General features: G+C 43.5%; 1 protein-coding gene across 1 annotated transcript in view; it reads right to left on the bottom strand.

Annotated features, from left to right (window-relative positions):
• PAPPA (pappalysin 1) overlaps positions 1–12,110 on the bottom strand; it is a 187,598-nt gene extending 175,488 nt beyond the window's left edge. Inside the window, exon 1 of the mRNA XM_069873425.1 lies at positions 11,277–12,110. Within this exon, the coding sequence (XP_069729526.1) occupies positions 11,277–11,673 (397 nt within the window). The 5' untranslated portion in view covers positions 11,674–12,110. The remainder of the gene's footprint in view (positions 1–11,276) is intronic.
• Between the last annotated feature and the right edge of the window lie 1,571 nt (positions 12,111–13,681).

The following is a 13,681-nucleotide window of genomic DNA, read 5'->3' as shown; positions in this document are numbered from 1 at the left end:
CAACACCAGACGTATCAGCCTTGTGCTTAGACTATGGTAGGACAATTTTCCTTTGGGCTATTTTAGTTCTTTTACGGCCTTTACAGAACTCAGGAGCAACAGTTTCGCCAGGAGCCAGAATCTAGATTTTCCATATTTAAAACAATAAAGAAAGAAATAGATTCAAAATCAGTGAATTTATCAAGAAGAAATTCCACATGCTCATTGAAGCAAGTCTCCCTGTTTGGGATTCCCAAACACAGTCCATGCTGATTTAAAGCAAATTTAAACTATAATTTTACTCCCTCTTTTGTCATATTTTCTGTGATGAAGGGAAAAGAATTGAAAGATGCATAGTCAGACAGATAGGCAGACATCTCATCAAAGGAACTCCTACAAACATATGCAGCATAGGAAACATCCAGCAACTCTGCTGGCTCCAACCCACAGCCTGGACCTGAGTGTGTGGTTGATTGTCATTAACTTACTTTTCTTCCTGTGAACTTCCTCTCTGAGGGTGTTTGTTTATAAACAGAGGAGGGGATATTATTGCTGGAGAAGGGACAGTATGGGAGGTGGGGAAGTAGTTTAGGACCACAAGACTGGAGAGCAGAGTTCAGAATTGTTTGTTGCCAGAAACACAAAGCGCTCACTGTGAAACTGGTATATGCCCTAATTTCACAGTCCAGAGGGATTATGATAGGTATAAGCAGAAAATGCTCCAAAAAGCAAAAACAACCCCATGTTGTACAAATGTTTCCCAGTGCATCACCATAACCATTACACACCCAAATTAAACTATCAATAGTGGCGACGGTGGTTGGAGGTTGTTCTCCATGACATCCACTCATCAGCTTGTTCATTTTCCCCATTGCGTGCTCTCTGTCTCTTGCCTCAGATTGTACAAGTTCATCGGTCTGGAGCAGCCCCCCCCCCGATTTCCTCTCCAAAGGAATTACACTAGGTTTACATTGGTGTGTCCAACAGCAGAACCTGGCTTTTACTGCTCGCCCTTTCCTCTGCCAAGTACATGTTTCAAAACCTTATGTGTAATGCATTTAGTTAACATTTGCTTTTTCTCCCAGTACTCCTTTTCTCCCTGAACATCTCCATTCATGAGCTACAGCACAGGGGGCTTCCAATTCTTGTTTAGTTTATGCTGAAAATAGTTCCCATTAAATTATCATTGGTGAAAGGTGCTGTTTTGACCTCAGAGAGCCTGCTCTGTTTATCCACAAGACAGATGCAATGTAAGACAGTAGTAATGCAAGCTCCAGAGTTCAACCTTAGCACCTCAGTCTTTACAAGCACAGATGCTGCTGAATTCAGTAGAAAATTGTGTGGGTTATATGATATACAGCCTCCCTGTTGATGCTACCAACAGGAACACCAGTCACTTAGCCATGAGAGAGTGCACCAGCTGATGGCCACTCCCCAGAACAGTCTGGGGCTCTAACATGCCACGTGCAAAACCCCTTCTGCCATCACTCACCTGGTCTGTATTTAGCTGCAAGTGATTCTGGCCTTTTACTAATAATCTGACATATTCAGAAACAGATTTTCAGCCTTTGCTAGGAACGTGATCAGTTATAACTTAGATGAGGTTTCTACAAATCAATATATTAATCATTGTGCAGATGTAGCAAAAATATCAATGTATTCCAATTTAAATGAGTACTCTGAACTAAGGGGCTTCTGTGATATTTGTTTTTCTTTGCCATTATGGGCTGCATATGCTGTTCCATTTGAGAAATACAATAATTCATGCCGATTCAAACATCATTGGCATGTCTGGGTCAGAGATATTAATTCCAGACCATGTGATTTTCCGCCATCTCCAAAGAGCTCCTGTCACAAATGCCAGCTGCCTTCTTCCCTCATGCCCCGTGTTGCCACTGCTTTCAACAGTGTGACACCAGGTAAAAGACTTCATAACCATCATCAGCTCAGTACAACCATTACCCAGAGAAGAACCATCAGCAGCTACAAGGACACATCCTAGAGGAATTAGGGTGTGTTGACTTCATGTGGAGAAAACCCGGACTGAGGAATAACCATCATCGCCCCTAAAAGAAAAAAGAGAGTTTAACAAAAGGCCAAGGCTGCTGGAATCTCTTTCTAGCTCCGTCACCAACACACTGCCACATCTTGGACAAAACAGAGCACCCCTTCATTCCCCAGTTTTCCGATTTTAAGGGCAATGCTCTCTAATCCCTAAGAAACTTATCACCACCATCAGCAGGATGTTTTAAGACAGTTATCAGGGCTACAAAACCACAGTCTCACTGCAATGATAAAGGAAAATAACAGTACTAGGATACATTAGTAGAGGAGGAAAAAAAATTATATTCAAAACTAAGGAACACGGATAACAGTGAAGGCCTTTCCTTTCCACTTCTTTCCCTGTCTTAAATAAAACCAACAAAACAACAGTGATAAGATCTCTTTCCTCAATCCAATGGATAATCTTTGTGAATATGCTTCCAACACTAACAGAAGAGAACAGGCAAGGAAAAGAATGAAGGAAGAAAGGAGCCTGCAGCTGATGCTCAGTGTCAGGAGCAGGGCTGCTCTTCTCCCAATTCCATGATGACAGAAGATTCTTGGGAATTGGATGAAGGAGGGGAAGATGGGTCAGAGGAGAGAAATCCATATGGGAAAGTGATTTAAAGCAAATAAAGAGACAATAAATTAGATAAGGAAAAGGAGGGAAAACACAGCAGAGGAGAGGAAGGAGAAGAGATAAAAGAGCCCAAAGCATCACTCAAAAGGAAGACTCAGGGGAAGCCTACCAGACCCCAGGAGTGAATCAGCAAGAGCAGAGCGGTTTTCTTCTCTAACACAGTAATTCTATTTCTTTCATGAGCTGGTATCATCTCTCTCTTGGATGCTGCTTCATCAGGCCAATTCCAGATGCTTCTCAGTTTCCCTCCATCCTCTCCCCTCCTTTGTGAGATGAACTGCTTGCTCCTTGTTTGTGTACCATGAGGATGGATATTAAACAGAACAATATCAATAATTCCCAGAAAATATGCATAAGCATATGCCTGACTAAGCACACAAACACACAGCCTGCTTACCCTCTGTTCCCACAGCACGAGTTGGCTGAAGCTACCAACCTGGTAGCTACTCTTGATCCACAGGGAGGGGACACCACCCTCCTGCAGCAAAAGATGATGAGAGATGGAGTATTACCCACAGCACACACTTGCTGGGGAGGAGGAAATCAGCAACTGTGTGGAGCAGGAAAAAGGGAAAGACAGGGGAATCAAGGACACCAGATAGTAGAGAAAGAACTGAGACTACAACGGTGATAAGAGAGGGTGGAGGGATTGGATGGGAAAGTTACACACTTACATCACCCAGCAAAACAGAAAACTGGACAGTGTGTTTTAAGTGAGTGATTATTTTAACACTGAAAAGAAAAAAAAAAAAAAGGTTGAGAGACACAGAGGCCAAAGCAGGATCTGGAATACGGCAAAACCAATTAAAATAAACATGTCCCCTTCCCCTGGCCAAATTCTCTGATGTTAAGTCTTCATAATTTTTCTTCTTTTGTATCCAAAGCAAGAAAGGACAGCAAAATAAAGGATGTTAAAGTAAGGACCATGGAACGATCCAAGCTGTAGTGGAGGGATACAGAAGACTGAAATCAGAGCCTCAGTTAGAGTCAGCCAAGGTCAATGGTATTCTTTCATCATCTTCTACAGGTTCAGCATCAGATTCATGCTGCCTGCGAAATTCAAACATCAAAAACCCAGTTCCACTTTTGCCAAGAGATAATCTGACTTGTATTTATAGTTTTTCACTGTTCTGATTACAATACGTACTGCACCTTCACTTGGTGCTGGCAACCTTACGGTTGTTGAACAGCCCTCAACTAAGCAAATTGTTCTGATCGCTGTGGACAAGGACAACAGAAAACAAAACTCTGGGATGACACATTCGCTCTTGTTCTCTTTTTAGGTCCTTTTAACTTGCCTCATGAGTTCTGCTCTGCTCCTGTTCAGAGTAAGAGTACTTTGACTTCTTGGATGGCTTTGGGGAGAGTAAACTTTATAATAGGCACTAACATCAAATCAAAGCAGTTTACAGGATCTGCCACTTGTGTCAGAACATGTGGGGAAATAAACAAGCTGCTCTTCCTTGATCGTTGGAGTTTAAATGCTCTATTGATCTGGGAAAAAAAAAATCAAAGCTGCTTTAGAAATTGTGTGCGTATGTGCATGCATGCTCACACCAGAGAAAATGAAGAAAAATGTAGGGACAAGCAGAAATTAGCAGAACAATCAAGCATTTCTTCTCTACAGAAAAATGAAATAGAAGTAAGAATCATATAAAAATGTCAGCTGTCCCAAGGTAGGGAAATGCCCATAGAGCAGCAGAAGCCTAAGGGCAGATAAAAGGTACAGCTTCATTTTCAGAAGTCTCATTTTGGGGGAAATAAACAAAAAAAATGCACAACCCAGTCAGTTGTTCTGCACCCAGAACAATACATGAAGCATGCCTGGAACTTAGGAAACAGAAAAGTCCAATATATTTTGCATATTTGAAATAGAAAGAGTAGTATATACTGATCACGTAAAGACAGTATATGGTAGTGTTGATAGACGAGGCTAAAAGAAGAAAAAGATGCTATTAGACTAGCTGATATTTGAAAGAAACATAGAGAGGTTTGATCAAATGAGGCTTTTCTGATCCATTTTCAGAATAATTTGGGATACAAGATCTGAAGAAGTAAAAATGCAGTCAAGTGAATGCATTTGTTCTTACAATGACACGGTGTAGGAACTGCGACACAGAATAAAACCAGGGAAGGGTGGGAAATGTTTGATAAAATATTTTTCTCAGGAAAAAGGGAAATTAATCCAAACAGTCTATCTGTGGGAAAGGATCAGTTCTGGCAAATATTCTTACTGAAAATTTTATTAGAGGTTTCATAACTGTCAAAACACCTGATTCTTTTATAACTCTCTGAAAATAATAAAGCTGATATCTTTTACCAGCAAATGTTTTTCTTTCTCATACTTAACACTTCTCTAAACCAGTGCTTTGGATTTTAGGTACTTAAGATGTTGTCAATCTGTCCTTCTCCTTTCCTGTGTTCCGTTATAGTGGTGACTCTTGGTCTTAGCGTAAGATCTTTGGTTTATAGTAGAGCACTGGGAAGTTTTTTGTGGCCTGTGCTATATCAGAACCTACAAAGTGGATACTCTGTGAATGTTTGGACTAATTATCTGCTGTTATATCGCTGACACTGCAGGGGACTGAATTTGGCAACCCAGGTGGTCCTTTCTCTGCTTCTGCTCTCATAATTTCTATCAGAGAAAAGAAAAGAGGAACTGAAAAAAACCAACTGCTCAAATTGGAGGTAAAATTATTATAGGGGAACATTTCAGCTGACCCCGGTCATGGAAGGGTTTATTTTGGGGTTTTTTCAATATGTCTTTTTGAAAAAAGCCACTATATTGCGGCTCAGGCCAGTGTGAGCCATGGAAATCCAAGGTGAAATTGCTCAGTGGATTCCCTTGTGAGAGCCCCTAAAACCCATTGGTCCTCCAATATTTTTATGTTACAAGCTCTCAGGGTGGCATTGTGGTTGCACTTCTCTTGCGACAGATCTTAGGAGCTTGGCACCTGTGTCCTGACCAAGCCAGAGCTGGACTCCAAAGAAGACATTTCTCCACCTGAAGTCCCTGTTCCACCCAGCTGGATGCCCCTGTTGCCTTGACTGGGATCAGGCCTCAGGGACCAGGGAGGTGCCCATCAGTGGTTTGGCTCTTTGCCATTGGATGCACCCAGCCAAGGATCTCTCCCTCCCTTGGCAAAGACTAATGAACAGATAAAGCTTGTGGATCAGCATCAGCAAACTCCTGGGCCTGCTTTGAAAGTGGAGATCTGTGCTATTCTTTGTGGGAAAGGTAAGAGGCTCGTACTTTTGTGGGAAGCTTGGGGTTAGGGTCCCAGGGAGCCCATGTCGCTCCTCCCAGCTCTTGCTGTGCTCAGTGAGACCTCTGAGATTTGGGATTTAAGCACATCCCTCACTACATCACATGTGGCCAGGGCCGATGGTAGATACCTCCACCTCCACAGCTGTGCTGTGCAAAGAGGCAATGTGGGGAACTAGAGAGCAGCTTTAACCTGATGTGACATCTTCCCAGTGCCTGCATCACCGACCAGGTCTGTCTTTCTGCGATGGCTTAGCGTGCGAAGGCTCTCCAAGGGCTGCTTCTTGTCCTCACCACTGAGGCCCTCCTGCCACAGCTCTGTTCTGTGCTTCTCCAGACGTCTCTAGGAATCCCTGAGGAGAGCCCTGCTCGCGCTCTCTCTCCACACACCATCCCCTCGGTTTGCTTTCTGCCTTGTGTGAGTTTTTCTAAGTGAAACAGGCTGGCTTGAAATAAATCAGGCTGAAATGAAGCTTGGAGAGGCAAGCTCAGCCTGGGACACATCTCCGTGCCTACAGGAGACAGCCATAGATCACTTAGGAATCTAAACTTACCATTCTTCACACACAGAGTCAAATTTCTGTCTTTCTTTTATTATAATTTTATTAATTAGAGCAGCCTACATGTAAGCGCTTTAAGAAAAACAAAAGAACAACTTTACTCTAACTGTGCTGTTCTGACTCTTGTGTGTAGCTGGGCAAAAGAATGAGACCACTAAAAATTGGAAATCTCATGGAAAGAAAAATTCTTTTTCTTTTCCAGTTTCTGACTCTTGTCCTGGCTTCTGCAGGCTGAAGGAAATGTGCTGTTCAAACACAAATATTTATGAAATGACAAGTTGTGCTGTATTTTTTCAGTGGCCTATTAGTCACGCTTTATCCAGATCTGTAATTATGGGTAATGATTTGAACTCATCTACAGGGAAGCCAAAACCACACAGCTACCTGTAGCCTTCGGCAATGGTGCATTGTAGGCTTGTCACCCTGATCAGGAGCACCTGGGAACGTATTGGAGATCCCATCTCTTTGGTCCAGCTGTTACTCCATTCCACCCATCATGCCCATCACCCTGGGACCTGGCACGCACCAGTGCTAATTAAAGAACAGAACTAGAAGCTTTACAATTAATTTATTCCACAGTCCTTCATTCTAGTACTTCCTGACAGTTCAAAATAAGAAAATTCATGCAATTAAAAGCCAACAAGCTGTCAAAAATAAAAGAATGCTGCATTATCTATCTACCAATTATTTTAATGCCAGTAAAACTCAGAGTAAACTCTCTGTTGAAGATGCCTTCAATTCCCAACACACTCATTACAAGGATTAGCTCCAGGGACAGGATCTAGCTCACCAATTCTACCTGCAGTGTACTAATTCAATATCCAACTCCAGAACTTCAGAAGGGAACCAAACTAACCCCCAGATGTAAAGATATAGTCTTAAACCCTGTGGAGGGAACACACCTATGCAGTGTCAATGACATGTCTTTATAATTGCCCGATTATTGGACCCCGGCACAGCTGATTCTCAGTCTCCTATATGCAAGAGCTGTGGCTTTAAGTGAGCTCCACTGTGCTGATTTTGGAATTTTTTTTTTCCCTTTAGATTCTTCTGCAGTTTTATGTTCACCAAGGACTGAAGTTGGGAAAATATAGGCACTCCCTTACATACGAAGCCTTATTAAGCTGGGATCATGCTCTCTGTTGGCAGCCAGAGGAATAGAGAGACAGAGGAGAATGAAACCGGGAAGGAAAAAAAACAAAACAAAACACAAATAACTTTCACTCTTCAGAGAAGGCACGCCTTCTTACTCCGGCACCCGCTGCTGATCATTCATCTCACTTCTCTCAGCTCCCAGCCAGTAAAGAGTCAACATCTCATTCCTATGAAAACATGAGCTATCTCACTCCTGAGCCATATACCAGAAAACACACTGACAGGGACTCAGGAGGATCCTGTTTCTTAGGATGGAGTTGTATTTCCACAGGAGAACTGAAATATCTTTTATTACAACAGAAGCAAGGTCAATGGTACTTTGAAGCGTGGTATTTTGCATGGCGTGTGTAATACCTAACTTGACTACAGCCTGGACCTTAACTCCTTCATTCACAACTAGAGATGCACTTGAAGACTCTATAGGGGAAACTGCACAAACTTGCATGATTAGTACCATGTGCACATGTGTGTGTTTCTAAGAGGGATGTGCTGTGCTGTGTGGTAGGTACGCACATCCCAAGGAGTGTTTGTCCAAGAACTATGTGGCCCAGGGAGGGAGGCAAGTACACGCGAGCTGAGAGCTGCCTCCGCTGGAAAGCTGCACCGCGGGAGCTGCACAAATGAAGCCCAGCCCTGAAAATGCTTCTGAGCTTTTGCGTAATGCAGATCAATGGGTCAGACTTCTAGTTTCCCAACAGCTTTCCCCTGACAAATGCCAGAACAGATATCAGTGAAGTCAAACAGGTCAGCAATAACATTACTGCCAACCAGCGTGAAAATTGGCAGAGCCTGGCACCAAGGACTGCCTGTCATCAGAGACAGGGCATGGCCCGGCACAATGACGAACCCACTTAAGAGCGCTGTAAAATTAGCCATTTATGAAAACAAATTGAATACTGCAGCAGAGGGTGACGTAAGGAGAGTTGGCTCCAGAGAGAAACAGAAACTCTTGTAGCCTGGATTAGCAGAAGAGCTCTGTTATATCAGGGCTTGGGCATAATAGCCGATAAGAACATGGGTCCTACACGAGATTTTTAACAGACACAACAGGTTTCCCCTATAGGAACGTACGTGGCTCCTATATGACTTGCAGTGAGTACTTATATGTTGGCAAGGAAAGATGGGATGGGAGCAGTCAATACAGGCAGAGGGTGGGGGTAAAAAGTAGACAAGGATACAAGGAATACTCAGAAAAAGAGATATCTTCCAGTCCATCCTGCCCTCTCCCTCAGATCTGTACAATCACACAGTTTCCCGCTTCAAGATTGGGGTAGAAGTTGAACAGAAACTTACTTCTGACACTGTCAGCCAATTTGACCCAGTCCCTGAGCCACTCAAACACCCAAAAGGGCTCTTGATTTCAGTGGAGTCCTACAGATGCAACTTCAAGAGCAGAACAGGGCTGTCACATCCCAAAACAGTGAAAATGAGAAAGCCAAGAGTTTTGGCAGCCAGAACCCTTGATTTCCTCATTGGGGGAAGCATAATCTCTCCCTAAGCTTGCTGCAGGTCTGGGAGGCTGTGGTGTGTGGAGGATACTCCAAGTGAGTTCCTCTTGGACCTCTTCCAGGTGTTTACACACAGAGCCAAACCTGGCTCCTCTTCAAGAGTGCATGCCAGGGGGAGTGAGGGGGCCCTTAAAAATAAAATAAAAATCACAAAGTCCTCCCCAAGCTGAGCTGCAAGCTCTGCGGTGCTAAAGTGGGGCATTTCTTTTCATTTTTCACAGTGGAATGTTATTTCCATGCATAAAATGGGTCAAGTGTTTTATGCAGGCACCAACCCAACCTCCCCCATCCAATTAAAGTATTTTACTACAAATGATCTTTGTGTGTGTTTGTCCAGGCTTCCTACTGTGTGAATTAAGAGACACTTGTAACAAAGACAGACATGCTGGTCTTAGGTGTTGGATTAAACACATTACAAAATACACTGACCATGTTTTGCCACCGATAAGATCTGTGTAAACTCAAACTCAGCCTTTCCCAACTTGAAAGGGAAGCACTTTGAGCCCTGGGGTTTAAGTTAAGACTGGGATCCAGAAGAGTGAAGTATGAGAAAGCCAGAGGAAATAAAGCAAGTTATAAACTATTTCACCTATGAAATTACTCTTTCGCCTATCCTGCTAAAGGAAAAAAGGACCAGCCCATGCCCAGCACCTCCTTCCCACCCCACAGCCACACACACCCCTCCTTGAAAATAAGAGAGCAGAGCAGTTGGGATAGGGGAAAGTTAAGGAAATGCACTGCTGAGTTCATCTCAGTTTTTGTTTTCCTTCGGACAAAGCAACTTTCTTGTGAGAGGAGGGTCTCGCGGGTCAGGGATGGGGCAGCAGGGATGGAGAACCTTGCAGAACGGGAGGGTGGCAAAGGGTGGCGAGGGGGCTGGCTGCCGGACCACTGGCACCAGCATCTGCTGCCTTCTGCTAGGAAGTGACTCTAGTTAAAGGGAGAGGGGAAATCCTCCCTGTCTCTTTAAGGCATCCTAGGACATGGAAACTTTGTACTTTCAGGGAATCTCCTTGCCAAAAGAACTGTAAAACATGTCTTTCCCGCCCCCCCCCTCCCCCCTCCCCGGTCCCCCGGTTCACTTTCTGACTTGTTTTCTTTTTTTTTTAAGGGCATTTCCATGTTCTAGGACTTCCTTCAGAGCAAAGATGGATGTGGCGACATTTAGAAGGGTTTGTAACCCTTCGAAAAGTATCCGGTTTCACGACAACTTCGCTGCACTTTATCACTAAAGCAGGACGAGGGTGGGAGGTGGCGGGAGAGAGGGGGACAGTGGGGGGGGCAAGGACCCAAATTCATGATGGGCTCATAAAATTTAAATAAGAAAGGTGCAATCTTCCTCATTATTGTTCAGCTCAGACAAGCTTAGACTGGTAGCTGCTTTGAGCACTAAATGATTTTATAGGGCTATTTGACCTTACAATCATTTGTGTTACACTTGCCATCGCTAAAGGGAGACAAAAATACTCAATACATCCTCTAGCTGCAGTGCTAGTCCCAGCCCCAGCTGAGTGCCGAGGGGTTGGGAACTTTATAAACTCATTTGATTCATTTGAGGTTTCACAATAGCCAAAAGTTCCTTTAAAGCTTTTTGGAAACCACATGCTAACGTTGCATCTAAAAAGGTGACAGCGAAGTACACTAAAAAGCTAATAAAACTAACAGGGACCTTAGACAGCCATACACGAGACACACATGCATCTCATTTCATACATACAAGCTACTTTCAAACATTCTGTTGACAGTTTTCCAACCTGAAAATTAGGTAAAAACCCACCGTGAGAGCTCTCTCTCCTATCTGCACCTTAATCCATACACACAGAAATAAAGAAACTATCCAGGATTCTGCCATTTCCCTATGCAAAAGTTTATGTAACTTTTTTTCTGCGAGCATATACTTTCCGACAGTTTGCTGAGCTCCTGTATTTCACCAAATAGATCTATAATAAACGCACCCGGGCGTGTTTACACATGCACTCGCACACATCTGTACGTTGGAAGACGCACACGCACATGGAGATGTACACACACATCTACTATACACACGCACGCCTACAGCTGGCTGTTCCGCCGGCTCCCGAAATGTGAAAGGGATGCTGCAGCCACAGGCACGACCAGCTACCTACCTGCAATGACAGCCGGAGATCTCTGTCCTCCTTCAGCTTTCAGCCACACTTGCAAAGTGAAGGCATCTCGGGGCAGCTCAATATCTGCCTTCAGCCGCAGCTGATCACCTTGTCCACTGAAATAGAGCGCCCTGCTCGGGGTAAGGGACTCCTCTTCGTCCTTCACCTCCCGCTGTTGCCTCCTGCGGGGAACCTGCCCAGGCTCCAGCCCAGCAGCGGAGCGCCTGCCACGGGCTAACCTGGTGGCACAGGTGCCCGGGGCAGAGTGGAGGAGCTGGCGGCTGTGCCTGGTGTCCCTCCTCGCCCTGCGCGAGCGCTCGTCCATCCCACATTCGGGTCCACTGGCTAGGGCTGTACAGAGAAGCGCAAGAGGCAGCAGCAAACTCCAGAGCTGCATTTCCAATCTTCCCCCCCCTTCTCCCCTGCAAATCCTCCCGATCTGCCAGCTTTGGGCTCCTCCTTGCCTTGACTTTCTTCTCTTGTTCACCCTTCTTGGTATTTGCTCTTTTTATAACCCTTCTCAGTTGCTTTTTCTTTTCTTTTTTTCTTTTTCTTTCTTTCTTTTTCCTGCTTATAGATTTTTTTTCCCCTTAAAACAAATAAAAATAAAATAAATCAAAACTCCTTCTTGGTTGAAATGTATTTCTCTGTTCTTCCTCCTCTATCTGTCTTCTTCTCCTCTATTCCTCCACAGCTGGAATTCCTCTCTCTCTTCTTTTCTCTGCTGGATTTTCTTCCCTTTATTTTTTTCTTCTTAAAAAAAACACACACACGCTCTCTCACACACACAAAACAAAACAAAAAACCAAAACAACCCCCCCCAGCTTGCTCCAAGACTCAGACCCACTGATTTCCCTCCCCCCAAAAGATGCTCTAATCTATTTATTTTTTTGGCCTCCTTTATAACATAAGCCACAACCCCCTCCTTCCCCCCAGCCTCCCCCCCTCCCTTCTTCTCCACAAAATGAAAGAAAAGAGAAAAAGCCCCTCAGAAGATGAGTAAACAAGAATATGCTAATCTACTCTAGGGTGCTCCACCTTCCCAATTGAATGATTCCCATTAAAACTGCAGGGATCATGACTAATCAATCAGCTTGAAGGAGCAGATAGCTCCAGAGGTTCAAACACTTTTGCTGTTTTCTTTTTTCCCCTCTTCTTTTCCTCTCTTCCTCTTTCCCCCTATTGCTTCCCCCCTTATTTTTTTTTTAAAGAAGACAATCAAGGTGAACAGATCAATGTGACAAAAATCCTGCACCCCCCTTTCTGCAATCTCCCCAGCTTTCTGTCTCAGTCTAGTCCAAAACACACATTCCTATTTTTTTCCCTTGGCAAAAAAGAAAGCTATTTCTCCTCTCAGACTCCCCATTGCACTTTGCTGGTAAACCTTATGCTCCTCTGCAGCACATAAAGAGTCTTGAAACTTGAGTCTCAGATGTTTTTTTTAATTGCTTTCTTTCTTTCTCTCTCTTTTTCACTCTCTCTTTTCCTAATTCTTTCTTTTCCTCTTATTATTTTCTTAAAGTTATGCAATCAGCCAGGCTCCCCCTTTTGTGGTCCCCCTCAGTGCAGTTGTGTGCAGCTAATCCAAATGTTGCATCAAAGGTCCCCATCGAATCATCAGGAGCTAAAATCAGAGAAGCTTTTTGAAGAGCATTTGCCTTCCAGAAGCTGTAACAACAGAGCAGGATTTGGCTTTTCAATGCTCCAAAGACTCCTGGGTTTTTTTGAAATAATAATAAAAAAAAAATTATTAATATTATTGGTGGGTTGAGACAAAAAAAAATCCTCTCAATATTGCTAAATTTTCAGCCTAAGGAATTTAGCTCCCCTGGTTTCTTTGGCTTAGTTGTAGCCACAGGTAAGATTCTGTCTGCTTGCTGGTTTGTAGATCTCTGTTTCTGAGCTGGGACGTTTCTTTTTTTTCTCCTTTCTTCTTTTTTTTTTAATATTTTTTTTCACTCTTGAGAGATCTCAAAAGCTCCCCCTGATGGTAACAAAAAGGATTTTTCTGAGTACTTAATGAGTGGAAATGACTTAGCAGGAGCACACTCTGAATCTACGGACCTCTATTCACTCACAAGACGACCAAGAGGATGAAGTTAAACCCCACCAAATTCAGTCACAAACCCAGTAACCCACATCTTCCTCCTCTACCATTTCAAAACTAATTATTGTCACACCTTGCATTCCTGTAAACTTAACAGCAATCACGCACGAGAGTTTTCCTGGGGCTGTAATCTTTCTGCTTTTGCAGATCAGCCTGTCAATATGAGTTTGTGATGACTTCTAATACTTAAAATACACATGATAAAATTAACAGAAGTGGATTTTTCAATGAGAAAGAGTGTGGCATGCTTGCAAGTCTTCCAATAGATGGCTTATCTGTTCCTTACTAATTTGTGACC

This window comes from Phaenicophaeus curvirostris, chromosome 20, assembly GCF_032191515.1.
Source record: "Phaenicophaeus curvirostris isolate KB17595 chromosome 20, BPBGC_Pcur_1.0, whole genome shotgun sequence".
Taxonomy (NCBI): domain Eukaryota; kingdom Metazoa; phylum Chordata; class Aves; order Cuculiformes; family Cuculidae; genus Phaenicophaeus; species Phaenicophaeus curvirostris.
This window is presented reverse-complemented; position numbering and strand designations above follow the sequence as displayed.